We start from the raw sequence: 19,938 nt of genomic DNA on the forward strand, positions 1-19,938 counted from the left end.
ACATTTATGCTTCCGCTTAATACTTTGGTTTTGGTTTAACTTTTCAAACGATACATTTCTTTCAATTGGGTATTTTAATACATTTTAACTTGTGTTTGATATGATTGGTGGCTCTTTGTTGGATCGTTGCGCCTCCAATAGGGACATACCCTAGGTGGTAATTTGGGGGTGTGACAATAACTTTGAAAAATTAGTTTGGAGTATTGTAAAACAATTGATAAAAAGAGAATGACTCACATTGCAGATTTAGTACTGACAGAATATGATTTTATCCCTGTTAACCTAATTTCACAATAATGCACACAAAACAGAGTTAGTGATCAATACAGCAGTTACGATAATTTCCCGAGATCAAATACTCGCAATGAATGACCAAGTGCAATACTTCAACTCATTTATCAAAATGACAAACGACAAAGTATAGTACTTCAACTCATTATCGAATTATCGACAACGACAAAGTACAATGCTTCAACTCATTTATCGGATTACCGACAAACGACAAAGCATAGCCCAATGTGGGCGGCACTTAGACATTCTTTGGGTATATTGATCCCGGAAACTGAATCGTAATAGCGATTGAGTAATTACCCTGTTCTGCGGCAGCGATTCGATATTAGTGTGTGTGTGTTGGACTGTTTCTGTGATAACTTGATCTACGTAACTCGGATTTACGTCGTTCCAAAGACAGAATTCAAGTCCCAACCCCCTCTATTTATACCCGAAATTTGACACCGTCGCGTAGCGCGAGGGGTACCCCCTATAGGTGTCGCGCTACGCGAGTGGTAACCTATGTTCATAGGGTAGCTACGTGTGTAACTAGGCTTGCTGTGTTGACAGTTTCGTTAATTTCGAATTTTACACAGAGTTATGAGGATAATCGTTGGCTAGGGTTTATCCCCCCCTGAGTTTTAGGGGCCCTGATCCTGATTCTGATTGTTCTGGAAATTTTTGGGTTTGCGTAGAATCACTTGGGTGTCTCAATTAGGGTTTCCTTAATAGCTAATTACCATCCTAATTATTAATTTTAATGAGAGTTGTTACAGATAGTCAACCTCATGTTTTTTGTTAAGGTAAGTAATTTACAGTGGGACCATATATAAGATGAACTCAACGAAGCATTAACAATTTCTTGCCTACTTCCGTTTGGAATAACAGGAAGAATTTGCCTAAAATCACCACCAAACACAATTACTTTACCTCCAAATAAAACATCCGATTGAGAATTGCTTTTGTCAACCAAAACATCTTTAAATGTTCGGTCTAAAGCTTCAAACACATGCCTATGTACCATGGGTGCTTCATCCCATATAATTAACCTAGTATGCTTAAGCAAGTAGGCTACATCACCATCAGCCCTTATGTGACACATGGAACTCTCATCTAAATTTATGGGAATGTGAAATCTAGAATGTGCCGTTCTACCTCTTGACATTAGCAAAGAAGCAATACCACTCGAAGCAACATTTAGTATGATCTGTTCTCTAGACCTAACGGATAAAGCTAAAGTCTTCCAGAGAAATGTCTTACCTGTTCCACCATATCCATATACAAAAAATACACCTCCTTTTCCATCTTCAACTGCTGTCATAATTTGATTATAAATGGACAGTTGTTCGTCAGTCAATGAAGATTTAAGAGTATGTAACTCACTCTGAAGCTGCGGAATATCAAAAGATAATTCTTCGTCAACCAAACGATTGTTTCCAACAGCAAAGGAATCGTAATCAGGATAAGGAATTGTCGGCCATCGTGTCAAAGAGGAACCATTTCGAATCAGGTACTTTTCAATCTCAACCAATGTCTGATTCTTCAACCTCTCATCAGACATTACAAGTTCTGTAAAGATAAAAAATAAAATAAAGATTAAGAATGTGAATAAAATGTATCTGAATAATGTTATGGGTAATATATTAAAGAAACCTTTGTTTTTTGTTGATCTTCTTCTATTGTATAAGATGTCATCGCCCAATAATTTCCATGTTTGTTCAAATACATATTCAGGTCTTGACAATGTGTTTGACAACAACAAAGTAACAAAAAGTGCACGAGTATAACGACCATCACCCGCAAAATTGGCTTCCTTAATTGCTTCAATGTACTCCATGTCATCATCTAACAAACCCATAGCATAACACGCGTCCCTGAAAGTTGGAAACACCTGACCATCAACAGTTCTAATCTCTTCAAACGATTTGGGTCCTTTGACTTTGTTTAGGAGAATTCTAAGAAAATACGGTTCACCCACAGCAGGGGAAACAGAATGAATCCGTCCGATCTGTAACAGCTTTCTTTTACGGGGTTTCCATACTCTATCTGTTAACTTCCAACAGAATTTAGTAGGAAACTCAACATAGGTAAGTTTCCGTGCATCTTCATTATTTCTGTTCATCTCAAACCACTTTAGAAAAATCGAAGAAGAAACTGATGGCTTATCCAAAACTTCTTGTATATCGTCCTCGGCTCCAAATACAACATTTTGTTGACCTTCAAGATGAAAAGGAAGTCTCATAACTGGAGGAAACCTGAAGTGAACCTCATTTGCAAATATCCTCCAAGAAGCTTCACATGCTGAAACGTACCTACAATCATAATACGCTTTGATCTCATCCTTTGTTGTTTTTTCATTTTCTGTACCGTCTCGGTTTAACACTACAAGAGAAGCTCTATCTGCGCCTTTATTAATGTACTTGAACAAATATTTAATAGAACCAGCTTGATTGCACCATTCAACATTAATGTGAGCTTGGTATCTTTTCAAAAGAACCGGACTATAAGGAACAACACTTACGTTGTCTAATTGAACGTTGGACTTTATAACAGTGTTTCCATTGTCTCTTCTTCTATATACAGGGAAACCGTCAGCATCAGTGGTGGTCTTAGGGTTGAATTTTTTCGGATAGTTTTTTGAACATCTACTATCAACCATACAAGGACAAGTCGGATTTGCATTTCCACATGGACCATGAATCATGAAATCAGTCACAAGTGCATATAGGCTTGGATCTTCTCTCTTATCAGGTATCTCAGCAGAAATGAATTTGTCAAGATGATCAACGGACAAAATTTTGGATTCCGGTTTCAAAAAAATGCAAATGTGAGCATGAGGCAATCCACGTTTTTGAAATTCCACAGTATAAACGGCTACATTAAAAAATGATATTTAGTAAATGGTTAAAAATAAATTATAAATATTTATGGTATTATAAAAAAATATAAAAAGTATAATTATACCTGCACTTAATTCTCCAAATATTTTTTTGTCCTTCGGATCCTTTGTAAGTGAATCGAGCTTTATTTTAAACAATCTACACAAAATGTCTGGCCTGTCTTCAGGTTTAATTGAAGTATTTCTCAGGTAACGTTTAATCTCTGGCCACTTCGGATTACATGTAACGGTAATAAAAAAATCGGGATATCCAAACCATTTACATATAGCCATAGCATCTAAATAGTTTTGTTGCATATAGCGAGATCCACCGGTAAAAGAAGATGGTAATAAAAAACGTATACCAGTATTTGATAGATCATCTTTTCCTTCGTTTTTCAAGTTTTGAAGATTTGAATATGTTTCAGACCTAAGATGTTTCTGTTGAAAACGAATATAATTAAGCCTTTCACTCTCAATCATGGTATATGCATCTACCAAAAATTGTTGAAACAATCTCCGAGCATTTAAAATTAGAGAAAAGGCAGATGATCGATCTTGAATTCTATAAGCAAAGAATTCTCTCATTGTACACTTGGGTCGAATTTTCTTTAACGTACGTATACCATCCCTATGAGGAATGTCTATTCTATATCCATCATCACCATTAGGAAAAAGGATTGGATACTGAAGTGCTAGATATGATGGATGAAGTTCACTGATTCGTTGAAGACCTTCAGTGTGAGACTCAACAACAATATCACGATAATCAATTATTTTATGTAGATCACCAACTATCAATGCAGCAACTTCTGAAGTTGAGGGCAAGTTGTAAGTACGACCGTCAAGATCTCTTTTGTAAATGAGACGAAGCTTGAAATTTTCATTAGGATTCTCATTGAAGTGGTTTCTTGCAATTCTATAACTTTTAACCAACTCATTATTATGATCCAGGAAGTCTTTTAAAAACTTAATGAGCTGAATATCTAACTGCTTTAAATGAGAATCCGACTTATTTGTAGATTCACTGAAAAAATAGAAACGCATAAAGTAAATATGTGATAATATGTAACATCAAAATATTGGTATATTAAAAATACTAAATTACTATAAACTATGGTGTAATATTACCTGAACAACCTTTTTCCGATTTGAAACTTCATTATCAGTATCGTAAATATAAAGCTGGGAGAACTTTGGATCTTTCCCAGGTGTAGGTACCAAACCACCTAATGTGTGGAAATTTTGTCCACTTATACGAAATACATATGGTGCCTTACCACTGTTGATACTCGAATCTACCTTTCCACCCATTGATGTGAAGGAGAACATAGAATTGTATCGACGGATATTCTTTAAAAAGTACTTACTTTTTTCATTAGAATTTCCAAATAGATCCTTGTATACTGAAGTAGGTTCTTTCAAATCTGGAAGCTCCACTTTGCCATAACCACAACATAAACTATAAGTTAACTTACCCAATGTAATTCTACCTTTACCACCTTCATCAGACCATAATAATGAATGACACATCTCGCATCTAAGGATTTGATTACCATGATCCAAATAATCTGAAAACATAAGATTCATTGTCAATTACGATTTTCATAAATTAATAAAAAAATATTATTTAACTTAAAACATATGTAACATTATTATTACCTGTGGATACACCTTTATAAGGGTCTTCAATGGAATGTAAATTTTCATTGTCGTCATCAGAAGTAAGATCTACCATTGGAATAGGTTCGATACGTTTCTTAGGTAAAACCTTTTGTTTACCAGATTTAAGCTTAGTCAACGTAGACGAAGATCGAAGAATGTTGTTACTGTTTTGTGTAACAATGTTTGAAACAATAGAAAACTGAGAACTGCTAGGCGTATGGGTTAATTGGTTATTAAAAGTAATAGCACCTGTGAATGTCACAATTGTGACACCTGTGTCACCGCGACCATCAAACAAATACCAAGTCGATGAAATATTGTATTTCATACTTGGGATCTTGTATAAATATGAGTATGTTTTGCACATATCAATTATTGTTCAATTTCAAACTCTACATTGCTTTCTAGAGCATTATACGCAAACTGGTGCGTAAACGTACTCAGTTTAATGCAACAAATACTCCGGAACATCAACATATACTCAACATACCTTAAATAACCTTTACATAACTTAGAAATAAGTTTTGAAGGCTTGGGTATAGCAAAAACAAGTTAATTCGCTTACAGGGACTAAACTTGACAAACTGCGAAAGTATGCCAATTTGAACTCTAACGAACATTCCGGAACATGTCCATAAGTTAAACATACCATAAATATCCTTTACATAGCTTAGAAATAGGCTTTGAGGGGTTTGGTATGCTAAAATAAACTTTTGGGTCATTCAGGGACTAAAAGTGTCAAAAAGTGCACAAGTTTGCACTTTCGCGCATAACTTACGTTCTGAATACATCCGGACATCCAAAAATTTATGTAACCATCCTTATATTATCCCTTAGTGTTTGGCATGACAAAAATCCATTCGTCGCGTCATTTGGATCGTCTTCCGCACTTATGCGCATTCCGTCGTAATTAAGCGAACATCGCGATCGTACGGCCAAACGAACCGACATCCGGAATATTTTTGAGCATATTTCAAGTCCCCTACACTTTAACTTCATCCTAGAGCCTTGAAATGAGGTTAACGGGGCTTAAACGTGCCAAAAATGGGCCAAATTACGCGTTTCTGAAGTGCAGGGACCAAAATTGAAAATTCTGGTCTGGGAACCTTAGGCGGGGCGCGTAAGGATTTGCCAAATACTTAGGCGGGCCGCGTGAGGATGTCTGACAGAAAGATTTGCATTTAATGCAGAATCTGGCCTTTCGTTCGATCAAAAGGCGATGCCCTTTCACCTTAATAAAAGCCAAGAGACAATATCTGACATCCCACAAGAAATTGACAAGTGTTCGCTCGAGATCGCGGCACGTTATTCGATAAACGATCCTAACGGTTCCACCTTTCCTATAAATACCCCCCCCCCCTTTTGTGTAAAAACCCACAAAATCAGATCTAAATGCTCTAAGTTGATGCCTTTGCTTCATACCTGAGCTATTTGATCTTGATTAGCACTCGGGGACCCTCCGTAAGTCTTCTTTCGCTCTTTTATTCGCTTTTCGAGTCCGAAAGTCAACATTTTGTTGACTTTCTGCATTGACCAGCTTATGGTCGATGCGAAGTTCATGGAACTTCATAACGTGAGCGTGATCACGATGGTTATGGTCCGTAGTGACCATACCTACTGATTTCCCCGTTATCTAGGCTCAGTGACGAGTCGTAGTTTTGGCCAAAATGCGCATTCTTGCGTATTTTGTAACCAAACTACTCGTGGGCATCAAAGCCATTTGTTTTGATGCCAAACCTGTTTTCTAAGCTTAGTTAAGCATGTTCTAACATGCTTAGCTCGTCACTTTTAGTGTAGTGCTTATATAGGGTCGTAAGGTAAGCGATCTAAACCATCGCTTATACTTTCGAACCCGACCCACTTGGTCGATCTTTAGGATCCGACCAAACATATTAGGTGACCATAGCTATAACCTTCCGAGGTTATACCTTGTGGTCGCAATGTTAGGCGTTCCATACGCGTTCTACGCGAACGACGCGTTAGGGTAGCATAAGCTACCTAAACGGGTCGTGATGGACCGTAAGCACTTAGGTTAAGTTTCATTTTAGTATGCAGGCTTTGTTAAACCATATTACACGAGTCACCATACTCGTCTGGTTTACGAACCCGCGTACTGTCCGATCCTTCCGATTTGGTCCGGTATATTAACATAGCTACCTATTAGGGGCCGTTGATATCCCGTGACCTCTCGCATTACCTGGTTATTACACAAGAACAATAAAGCAATCTCAGGTGAGTACATTGAACCCCTCTTTTACCGTTTTCCAAACTGTTCTGGGGTGAAACACATGTGCCTACTTGTTACTTTCATGCTTTCCCGTTTTCACATCATATGCTTGCTATGTTCGATAGTACATATATAGTACATGATTTCATTGCGTTTATGCTATGTATGCCCATTGTGTGCGTACTTAGTACATTGCTTTACATTACATGCTATGTATGCCCATTGTGTGCGTACTTAGTACATTGCTTTACATCACATCTCATGCTACGTACGCCCATTGTGTGCATACGTAGTACATTATTTCACATTACATTACTGTTGCATATGCTCATCCAGCATATGAACACATTATGCTACATTTTGAGCCGTTGTACTCTACAATACATTTCATGCTACGTACGCCCATTGTGTGCATACGTAGTACATTGTTACACATTGCATTTCTGTTGCATATGCTCATCCAGCATATGAACACATTATACCACATTTTGAACCGTTGTACTCTACAATACATTTCATGCTACGTACGCCCATTGTGTGCATACGTAGTACATTGTTTCACATTGCATTTCTGTTGCATATGCTCATCCAGCATATGAACACATTATGCTACATTTTGAACCGTTGTGACCATTTGACTATGTGAACCGTCTAAACCCGTTTGATTATATGAACCGTATGTAACCATTGAATCGTATGAACCAATTGTATCCGTTGATATGATTTACATTTGACAATAGACATTTGACTATACATGAACATTTCTACCGTTGTTTAACATTTCAACTTGATGGTTTGGTTTGAGTAAGTGATTAAGTAACGAGGCATGTGTAATATGATACAAGCATGGTGGATACGCCGCTGGTACTTCCTATATATAAGTGTTTGTATGGTATTACACATCGTAGCATTATTTGAATCATTTCAATTTGAGACATATGACATTTTATACAAATAACACACTTTTCACGAGACATTGTTTTACAAACGACTTATCTTATACAAACTCATTTTTCATGGTTATCCGTTTAGTCATACAGTGTTCTCTTATTTATACATATCATTTGATCTTACCGTTTTTCAAATGATTTACAAGACAAAGCAAATTACAAGGTTCATGACTAAACATTTTCTCAACATAAGTCATGAATCCCGTTTTCACAAAACCAATGTATCTCATAGGCATTTTTATGCTGACGTACCTATTTTCACATGTGTTTTCAGGAGACGATGCGTAGTACTTATCAAGACATACATAGGCGGACATGTGCCTTAGTAACTTAAAACGAGACAAGAACTAGTTAGTTTATGTTATGTATTCTTTGGTTCTTGTTTAAAGTAATGTAAACTTTCATGTTTGATTAATAAAACGAAACTTCTATTGCCATGGATTTGAAACAATTGATTCTGTTACAACACTCCCCGACGTTTCCGCCACGTTTTGTATGTTCTACGTGGTCGGGGTGTGACAGAAAAGTTGGTATCAGAGCCATTGGTTATAGGGAATTAGGTTATTAGTAATACTTTGACCTAGTCTATAACCTTCCTAGGACCCTGACGCGAGTTTACTTGCGTTTAGTCATAAAACAATACTGTCGCCTATCCTTAGGCGACGACCACAACAAGAACATAAATTTCAAAACCGCTTTGAAAACTAATCATCTGTTCTAGGATGATTGATTACTAGGTTTTGAACCCTCTGTTATAAGGTTTTGAACCCCTTTAAATTTTCAAAACTCCCGTCAAAGTTTTGGGTCCTAAATAGTGTGAACACGTGCGAACTGGAAGGGTGAATGCCTGTACCCTGGGTTTTCTGTCTAAGGTTAGAGTGTTCGTACAAATCCGCATAATCGGACCAGTCACTCTTACCTGGGAACTCTTGGGGTGAGTGTCCACTTATAGGCGAGCATGTCTTCGCGATACACTATGAGGATCTATTTGCTTTGATTCAGCCCTGGTGTTGTTTGTTTGCTTCATGATTCAAACAAGTGACCATCAACCGTGATTATGGTCAGTGATTGTAACATCCTATTCTTACCCAATACCATTTTATTTGTTTCCTTTCATGTTTTCCTCTTTTAGAATGCCTCCTCGACGCGAACACCAGATAGCAACTGCCGAGCTGGCAGAAATTATTGCGCAGCAGATGGCTGCTCAATTCCCAAATCTCTTTGCTCAATGGAACCAAGCCAACAACAACAACAATGGTACATGCAATTTCAAGAACTTTAACTCGGCTAAACCACTCAAGTTTAGTGGTTCTGAGGGAGCAACTGGGCTTCTCCAATGGTTCGAGAGCATCGAGAATACCTTTCGCCACGTGCAGTGTCCCGAAAATCGCAAGGTCGAGTTTTCTTCGAGTGTATTTCAAAAGAGGGCTCTTACATGGTGGAACGGGGTAATGAGAGACCGTGGTGCAGATGTTGCTCTAGCACAAACATGGGCTGAACTGAGAGCACGTATGATGAGAGAGTTTTGTCCTCGTCATGAACAACGAGCGTTGGAGAAGGAGTTTGATGATTTGAAACAAGATAGTGGCGAACACAGGGCATATACTGATAGGTTTGAGGAGTTGAGTCTACTTTGCCCAACTATGGTCGCCCCACTCGACAAGGCTATCGAAAGGTACATCGACGGCCTGCCTGACTCGGTACAAGACATTGTCACTGGTAGCAACCCTACCACACTCCGTCAGGCCATTGAGCTATCTGCAACCTTGACTGAATCGCAGATCAGAAAGCATAAACTTTTTCGAAAAGGTGACAAGAAATCAGCCGGGGAATCGAACCCAATCGAGGAATCAAAGACCATGGATGAACAGACTGAATCTCCTAAGAAGTCAAGGAAGCGAAAGGCTTCTCAGAACTTCGCCGTGGTCGCTCACAATGGTTAAGCCGTCCCCAACCAACCAGCTCAACCCCCTGCTAGAAAACCATACAATGGAACTGCACCCTTGTGCAACCAATGTAGCCTCCATCATCACGCCAATGTACAGTGCCGCAAATGCCAAACTTGTGGACTCATAGGCCATACAACAAGAATCTGCCCAGCTGCAGCTGCACCAAACCAAGCTGGCAACAATCCCGCTCAAGGTCGTTTCCTACCAGGTTCTTGTTTCAACTGTGGCGAGATGGGTCATTTCCGAAGAAATTGCCCAAAGCTTGCTAATGCAAATCCAGCACAAGGATGATCACCCGACTGACTAGAAGACGACATCGTTTAGAAATAATCATATGTATTAAGTTTCTTTTGTTGTCAAGATCCAAGGAACAGTTGATATCGTTGTTTATAAATAAATCTTTCATTTACATTGCAATGTATTTGTGTGGTTACATGTATAAACGACATATCCCTTTACAATACTGGCAATCAAGAAACCGTATTCCTTGAAGAACAAACTACCCCCAAAATTCCCCCATTCTATAATCACTTGCGTCTTCTACAAAATTCCTAAGTACCCGTTCTTCTAAGGAAACGAAGTACAAAGCGCAAGTTACAACACAAGACGAATGCCCAAGGTACCATTATAAACCCGTGATAGGGTGCCTAAGGAATTCCAGTAAGTCTTTGATTGTTGTATACCTTCATTCGAATGAGGTGATTCTTTGTAATCAAAAATCGAATTTTGGGAAATCTGTCTATCTTCTCAGATAGATTCCAGTGAACATTGAGACCCGTCGATTGGTTTCCATATCCGTATTCAATCAATAACAAGTTAATAACAAATTATAATCAAGTTAAACAATTATGTGACTGTGTGCTTATGTGTTTCCTTATGTGTTGTTGTGTGATCCAAATCATGTTATCCAAATCCTCGTAGAATCTTACATATCCGTATACAAGAGATTCATAGTAGGATACCCAAAGGTATTACTTAAAATCCTCAATGGACTTCTATGATATAGTTAAGTCCCACGGATTATAAAGTACTACTTCATAATTAGACCCCTTGAGTGGTCTAGCTAAACAGATTCATCCAAAAATCTGGCTAGGGATATCATGTGATGATATAGCTGAAGGGACTCCTTGGCGGCCTGAATAAGAAGATCCCCTGTCGATCTAATTAAAAGGGAACCGATGGAAGTCTATTCACCCTCATCACAGGTTTGATATCTCTCCCCAAAACATTACAAAACAAACTGTGCGGACTGTGCAAGGGATTACGTAATTATGGATGCATACATAATTATGGAATTTAGTGCACAGAAATCACAGCAAGTTCTGTCATGTGTCTGGAGTTAACCCTATTCATTTCCAATTCTAATGAAGCATCCGTTGAGGAAAAATGAACTAGCTATTCATTTTTCACTTCTGAAGAATATCCGTTGAGGAAATGAATATCCGTTTATCCTTCATTTCCAAATCTGAAGAATACCCGTCGAGGAAAATGACTCCGTTTGTTCATTTTCGTTCTGAAGATTTATCCGTTGAGGAAATGAATATCCGTTTATCCTTCATTTCCAAATATGAAGAATACCCGTTGAAGATGACCCCGTTTGCTCATTTTCGTTTCTGAAGATTTATCCGTTGAGGAAATGAATATCCGTTGTGTAATCCTTCATTTCCAACTCTGAGGAAGCAACCGTTGAAGATGACTCCGTTAGTTCATTTTCGTTTCTGAAGATTATCCGTTGAGGAAATGAATATCCGTTGTGTAATACTTCATTTCCAACTCTGAGGAAGCAACCATTGAAGATGACCCCGTTTGTTCATTTTCGTTTCTGAAGATTATCCGCTGAGGAAATGAATATCCGTTGTGTAATACTTCATTTCCAACTCTGAGGAAGCAACCGTTGAAGATGACCCCGTTTGTTCATTTTCGTTTCTGAAGATTATCCGTTGAGGAAATGAATATCCGTTGTGTAATCCTTCATTTCCAACTCTGAGGAAGCAACCGTTGAAGATGACTCCGTTAGTTCATTTTCGTTTCTGAAGATTATCCGTTGAGGAAATGAATATCCGTTGTGTAATACTTCATTTCCAACTCTGAGGAAGCAACCGTTGAAGATGACCCCGTTTGTTCATTTTCGTTTCTGAAGATTATCCGTTGAGGAAATGAATATCCGTTGTGTAATCCTTCATTTCCAATTCTGATGAAGCAACAATTGAAAATGACCCGTCTGTTCATTTTCGTTTCAGAAGAATGACCGTTAAGGAAATGACAAGATATTGCCTTACATATCATTGGTGGTTATTTGGCAAATTCACAAATAGACTCCTACGAATAAATTTCGGGACGAAATTTCCTAAAGTAGGGGAGACTGTGACACCTGTGTCACCGCGACCATCAAACAAATACCAAGTCGATGAAATATTGTATTTCATACTTGGGATCTTGTATAAATATGTGTATGTTTTGCACATATCAATTATTGTTCAATTTCAAACTCTACATTGCTTTCTAGAGCATTATACGCAAACTGGTGCGTAAACGTACTCAGTTTAATGCAACAAATACTCCGGAACATCAACATATACTCAACATACCTTAAATAACCTTTACATAACTTAGAAATAAGTTTTGAAGGCTTGGGTATAGCAAAAACAAGTTAATTCGCTTACAGGGACTAAACTTGACAAACTGCGAAAGTATGCCAATTTGAACTCTAACGAACATTCCGGAACATGTCCATAAGTTAAACATACCATAAATATCCTTTACATAGCTTAGAAATAGGCTTTGAGGGGTTTGGTATGCTAAAATAAACTTTTGGGTCATTCAGGGACTAAAAGTGTCAAAAAGTGCACAAGTTTGCACTTTCGCGCATAACTTACGTTCTGAATACATCCGGACATCCAAAAATTTATGTAACCATCCTTATATTATCCCTTAGTGTTTGGCATGACAAAAATCCATTCGTCGCGTCATTTGGATCGTCTTCCGCACTTATGCGCATTCCGTCGTAATTAAGCGAACATCGCGATCGTACGGCCAAACGAACCGACATCCGGAATATTTTTGAGCATATTTCAAGTCCCCTACACTTTAACTTCATCCTAGAGCCTTGAAATGAGGTTAACGGGGCTTAAACGTGCCAAAAATGGGCCAAATTACGCGTTTCTGAAGTGCAGGGACCAAAATTGAAAATTCTGGTCTGGGAACCTTAGGCGGGGCGCGTAAGGATTTGCCAAATACTTAGGCGGGCCGCGTGAGGATGTCTGACAGAAAGATTTGCATTTAATGCAGAATCTGGCCTTTCGTTCGATCAAAAGGCGATGCCCTTTCACCTTAATAAAAGCCAAGAGACAATATCTGACATCCCACAAGAAATTGACAAGTGTTCGCTCGAGATCGCGGCACGTTATTCGATAAACGATCCTAACGGTTCCACCTTTCCTATAAATACCCCCCCCCCCTTTTGTGTAAAAACCCACAAAATCAGATCTAAATGCTCTAAGTTGATGCCTTTGCTTCATACCTGAGCTATTTGATCTTGATTAGCACTCGGGGACCCTCCGTAAGTCTTCTTTCGCTCTTTTATTCGCTTTTCGAGTCCGAAAGTCAACATTTTGTTGACTTTCTGCATTGACCAGCTTATGGTCGATGCGAAGTTCATGGAACTTCATAACGTGAGCGTGATCACGATGGTTATGGTCCGTAGTGACCATACCTACTGATTTCCCCGTTATCTAGGCTCAGTGACGAGTCGTAGTTTTGGCCAAAATGCGCATTCTTGCGTATTTTGTAACCAAACTACTCGTGGGCATCAAAGCCGTTTGTTTTGATGCCAAACCTGTTTTCTAAGCTTAGTTAAGCATGTTCTAACATGCTTAGCTCGTCACTTTTAGTGTAGTGCTTATATAGGGTCGTAAGGTAAGCGATCTAAACCATCGCTTATACTTTCGAACCCGACCCACTTGGTCGATCTTTAGGATCCGACCAAACATATTAGGTGACCATAGCTATAACCTTCCGAGGTTATACCTTGTGGTCGCAATGTTAGGCGTTCCATACGCGTTCTACGCGAACGACGCGTTAGGGTAGCATAAGCTACCTAAACGGGTCGTGATGGACCGTAAGCACTTAGGTTAAGTTTCATTTTAGTATGCAGGCTTTGTTAAACCATATTACACGAGTCACCATACTCGTCTGGTTTACGAACCCGCGTACTGTCCGATCCTTCCGATTTGGTCCGGTATATTAACATAGCTACCTATTAGGGGCCGTTGATATCCCGTGACCTCTCGCATTACCTGGTTATTACACAAGAACAACAAAGCAATCTCAGGTGAGTACATTGAACCCCTCTTTTACCGTTTTCCAAACTGTTCTGGGGTGAAACACATGTGCCTACTTGTTACTTTCATGCTTTCCCGTTTTCACATCATATGCTTGCTATGTTCGATAGTACATATATAGTACATGATTTCATTGCGTTTATGCTATGTATGCCCATTGTGTGCGTACTTAGTACATTGCTTTACATTACATGCTATGTATGCCCATTGTGTGCGTACTTAGTACATTGCTTTACATCACATCTCATGCTACGTACGCCCATTGTGTGCATACGTAGTACATTATTTCACATTACATTACTGTTGCATATGCTCATCCAGCATATGAACACATTATGCTACATTTTGAGCCGTTGTACTCTACAATACATTTCATGCTACGTACGCCCATTGTGTGCATACGTAGTACATTGTTACACATTGCATTTCTGTTGCATATGCTCATCCAGCATATGAACACATTATACCACATTTTGAACCGTTGTACTCTACAATACATTTCATGCTACGTACGCCCATTGTGTGCATACGTAGTACATTGTTTCACATTGCATTTCTGTTGCATATGCTCATCCAGCATATGAACACATTATGCTACATTTTGAACCGTTGTGACCATTTGACTATGTGAACCGTCTAAACCCGTTTGATTATATGAACCGTATGTAACCATTGAATCGTATGAACCAATTGTATCCGTTGATATGATTTACATTTGACAATAGACATTTGACTATACATGAACATTTCTACCGTTGTTTAACATTTCAACTTGATGGTTTGGTTTGAGTAAGTGATTAAGTAACGAGGCATGTGTAATATGATACAAGCATGGTGGATACGCCGCTGGTACTTCCTATATATAAGTGTTTGTATGGTATTACACATCGTAGCATTATTTGAATCATTTCAATTTGAGACATATGACATTTTATACAAATAACACACTTTTCACGAGACATTGTTTTACAAACGACTTATCTTATACAAACTCATTTTTCATGGTTATCCGTTTAGTCATACAGTGTTCTCTTATTTATACATATCATTTGATCTTACCGTTTTTCAAATGATTTACAAGACAAAGCAAATTACAAGGTTCATGACTAAACATTTTCTCAACATAAGTCATGAATCCCGTTTTCACAAAACCAATGTATCTCATAGGCATTTTTATGCTGACGTACCTATTTTCACATGTGTTTTCAGGAGACGATGCGTAGTACTTATCAAGACATACATAGGCGGACATGTGCCTTAGTAACTTAAAACGAGACAAGAACTAGTTAGTTTATGTTATGTATTCTTTGGTTCTTGTTTAAAGTAATGTAAACTTTCATGTTTGATTAATAAAACGAAACTTCTATTGCCATGGATTTGAAACAATTGATTCTGTTACAACACTCCCCGACGTTTCCGCCACGTTTTGTATGTTCTACGTGGTCGGGGTGTGACAACAATTAAATGTTAGTAAAACAAACTTTTGATTGTACTTCAAATGTACTTAATATATATATATATATATATATATATATAGGATAATGCTAGATAAAAAACCCTAAAATTCTTAGAAAACTCTGGAAACCCAAATGGGAAGCCATTTTTACCCAACCTCCCGACATTTTTTTTTTTGAAAAAAATTACACATGTAATATACATGTTTTAGAGTGTTTTGGGCCAAAAAAAACAAAAAAGCGCCGAAGGGATTTTTTTAAAAAAAAATAAACAAATTTCAGCTCCTAACACGTGTTAAGCAAAAAATCCATAATTTCGCTGAAAATTGCTGAAACTTGTTTTTTTTTTTTTAAATATCCCTTCGGCGCTTTTTTGATTTTTTTGGCCCAAAAGTCTTAAAAACATGTATATTACATGTGTTATTTTTTTCAAAAAAAAAAATGTCGGGAGCTTGGGTTTTCTCGGGTTTTTTATATATATAGGGTTTTCTATCTAGCCCTACCCTATATATATATATATATATATATATATATATATATATATTGAGATGAGATATTCTTTTAAAATATTATCAGATTACGTACCAGTTGTTATGCCACTTAAGGGTGTTGTCGTTGTTAAAGATGTAAAGTTACGCAATGTCTGAAAACTATTAGATGAAGAAGGAAGATTCGGATTATAATTTTCTTCGTCGATGAACTGGGAGTTGTTAACAATTTTAGAGGATCCTCTACCACTTGGTGCACTTCTTCTTTTATTTGACTTTGTTCGCCTATTATCAAGATAAATCTTCCGCATTTTTCTTCTATGAGCAGCAAGTAATGCTGAAATGTTCATTTTATTAATTTTTTAGGTTGAAACAAACAGTTTATATATAAAATAAAAAAAATAGATTTTTTAAACAATTTTCAATAAAAAAACGTTACATTAAAATATGACATACCATTTGAGTTACATAATAAAGGAACTGAATCATTTGTACCTAAATATATTAAAAAAATACATTTTATCAGTAGAATACAAAAAATATTAAAGCAAAAACGCAAGTTGAAGAATTATACAATGTAAAATTTTACCATTGGTAATGTTCGACAATGGTGTCCTTCCAAGTGTACCTAAATAATTATATCATAATAAAAGGGAATAAAAAGAAATTTAATAAAATAATCAAATTTATTTAACCGTTAACGTAAAAGATAATGTTAAGACAAAACTTACTTTTAATTGATTCCGGAACTAAAGTGATATCACTCAACGGGGTATTTTCTAATCTTCTCTTATTTAACATCTCCTAAATTATATAATTGAAAACATATATAAGAATTAATTAAAAAAAAATGTAATCATCTCATAGCCGTTTCTTTACTAACCCATCAATCAATATCTTCTCCCCATAAAACATTTCATTATTACCATATACACATCATTTCTCTTACTAACTAAAACACAAACAATCGTCTTCTTCAACATCTAGGGTTTTGAAAAAGCTGAATTTCAAAATTGGTAGATAATCAAAGGGATTGCAACATACATACTCGGACAATTTTAAACAAAAAGGTATGATTCTTATCATCGATATACTACTCATTGACTACTCTTTGAATAATAATAATATGTGAAATGTATAAGTAACTTTAATTCGGATGAAGTTAGAACAGAGTTACATTATGAAATCATATATCAGTAGTATTTATAGGTTGCATGTTTTGAATATCATTGATTTAGTGGGTTGCTATAAATTTTAAACTATCTGACTAAGAATAGGATTGATTACATGTTTAAATAACATTGACTCTGTTTTAAGTTATTAATTTTGGAAAAAAATTAGGTAACCGAATATGAGATTAACATATAAAATACATTTAGGGGTCGGATAACTTAATAGGAAAATACTTAGCTTTATAAGTAAGTACTGTTTAATTATTAAATGTTCATAATATTGTCAAGAATGATTTTTAGTCAGAAAATGATATTTATTTGGAATAATTGTCTTTTATATGTTCTGCCTGTTTTAAAGTAGCTTTATAATTCAAAATCAAACCATAATAATTAAGAAAAAATATAAATATATCACTACATTGCAGTTTAAAAGATGGTATTATCATTTGTTCAACTGATGGAAGAACCTAAAGATCTATCATTGGTATGTGTACTTTCATCTCTAATTTGATGGATCTAAACATCGTATGTAATATGTAATATTGACATAAGCATATTTTTTTATGTTTCATGTACCTGTTAATCCAGATGGTACCTGTTGAATTTGTGATCAAAAAATGGGGAAAAGACTGGCAACACATGAACATAGAGGTTCATCATCAAGACGGTAGACATTGGACTGTAAGACTTAGACACATGAATAAGCTACCAGTGTTAACAGATGGTTGGAGGGCTGTTGTTAACAGTCTTAATTTGTTAAAAAACACTTGGCTGCTGATTAGAAGCTTAGGGGATAAAGAGTTGGAGGTTTATCCTTTCTTAAAGAATGTGTGTGGTGAATCATTCATAACAATGAACAACTTCGCAAAGTTGGGTCTTACGGTAAGCATACTATTTAATAATTAATAGTTATTCAAACTCTATAAATAATTGATTTGAAATAGCTATGTTAATAGTAATATTTATATACTTACTTTAATAACTTGCAGGTAATTCCAAGTGAGTTTGTTACCATATTTTTCAAAAATCACGAGGTAAACGGCATTTACCAACTATATGCAGCTGGTAAGTACTGGGATGTGATGGCATCCAAGATTCATGTTACCTATGCTTTTACGGACGGATGGTCGAAACTGTGTGAGAGGTTGGAAATTATGGAGGGTGACACAATGATCTTTGAAAAGATTGATAATTTTGTGTTTCAATTGAGGGTATTCAGGAATGGAATTGAAGTTGAATTGGGTTTTCACGAAAAATCAGAAGATAATGATTTTTGTGAAATAATATCTAAAAGAACATTCCAAGAAAGTGTTTGCTATGTAAGTATTTTTTTTCTTACACACAACATATATCACATAATTCAGATTGCTTATATTTTAATTTTTTTTTTGTCCAGCAGAAGTTTAGTGAATCTGAAAGTGAAAGGGATACAAGTGGAGATTTAGTGATGAATGAGGTACTGGATTATAATTTACATCAAGTATATGATAAAATATTGATTAATGAAATTATATACTACTGTTGCATTAGTTTGGTATAGAAATGAAATTGAACATTCATTAAATATGAGGATAACATCTTTGGAATTGAAAATTAGCAGATGTTGAATAGGACACAAGACATTCTAGATTGTGACCAATTTACATCACCTAAAATTAATGCTTCTACCTCTGAGGTTAACGTCAAAGATGAGGTAATAAACATTTAGTATACATTATCACAGCTTTACATATGGTTAGTGTAAATTAAATATATATACTTTTGATCCCTAACATTATATATTTAAAAGATTTACAAAAAAGACATTTTTTTTTTGTAAAGGTGATTGAATCAACATCAAAAAAAGGAAAGGAGGTTGACAAAACTCCAGAAGTGGTGACACCAAAAGTTCCAAACTATCGCCGATCATCAATCAAAAGAGAGGTAAACTTTATTTTAATCACATGTATTATAACACTTATCAGTTATTAATGAATAACATCTTTCACAATAATTTAATGAATTTCATTAATAAAAATATTTAAATTGACAGAGTATAAACTACAATGAGAAGGTATCAAAAATTAGAAAAGAAAAGAAAAGGAAGCTTGGTAGTGGAAATCGATCAAAGGCTGAAGTTGATACTGAAAATTATGAGTTTACTCGAAAAGGAGAAAACAGATTGGTATGAAAATTTAAAATATAATGTATAAGATAATGTAAGTAGTTAATAAGGTAAATTATATTAATAACATGTAACATATTTTATGTAGCGACTTCCTGTTGAGGTTGCAAGGAGATCAGGTCTTACAGAAGAACTTCATGAATTGAAGATTCAGACTTTGGAAGGAAAAATCATGTCTAATGAAGTGGAAACAGAACAAAATGGTGGCAAACCGCGTTACAAAATGGTGAAGTGGGATAAATTTATGTCTGCAAACAGTTTGAAGAATGGTGACATTCTACACTTCAACTTTGTTACGTCTACACAGGTGCTCGAGTTAAAAAGTGTGGATCGAAAATAGTAATATGTGAAAGGATGGTAGTAGTGTTATATTTTGTTGGC

The 19,938-nt window shown here is 36.3% G+C and overlaps 1 protein-coding gene across 1 annotated transcript; it reads right to left on the reverse strand.

Moving 5' to 3' along the window:
* Positions 1 to 1,027: 1,027 nt before the first annotated feature.
* On the reverse strand, positions 1,028 to 17,204 carry LOC110924495. The gene is made up of 11 exons (XM_022168498.1): positions 17,148 to 17,204; positions 16,953 to 17,025; positions 16,811 to 16,849; positions 16,678 to 16,716; positions 16,319 to 16,558; positions 4,811 to 5,086; positions 4,451 to 4,719; positions 4,280 to 4,377; positions 3,235 to 4,175; positions 1,924 to 3,144; positions 1,028 to 1,839 (listed from the first exon to the last, which is right to left on the reverse strand). The coding sequence occupies exons 1-11, from the start codon at positions 17,202 to 17,204 to the stop codon at positions 1,028 to 1,030; spliced, it is 4,065 nt and encodes a 1,354-aa protein (XP_022024190.1).
* Positions 17,205 to 19,938: the final 2,734 nt, after the last annotated feature.

The sequence above is a fragment of the Helianthus annuus genome, chromosome 17 (assembly GCF_002127325.2).
Source record: "Helianthus annuus cultivar XRQ/B chromosome 17, HanXRQr2.0-SUNRISE, whole genome shotgun sequence".
In the NCBI taxonomy this organism is placed as follows: Eukaryota; Viridiplantae; Streptophyta; class Magnoliopsida; order Asterales; family Asteraceae; genus Helianthus; species Helianthus annuus.

Bases quoted from the DNA above. Each gene is read 5' to 3' on its own strand.
- LOC110924495 (XM_022168498.1), bottom strand. From the start codon at position 17,204: ATGTTGAAGAAGACGATTGTTTGTGTTTTAGTTAGTAAGAGAAATGAT. The intron at 16,717-16,810 runs GTAAAATTTTAC...TAATATATTTAG, and splicing joins ATTGTCGAACATTACCAATG to GTACAAATGATTCAGTTCCT. The intron at 1,840-1,923 runs GTTTCTTTAATA...TTATCTTTACAG, and splicing joins AAGATCAACAAAAAACAAAG to AACTTGTAATGTCTGATGAG.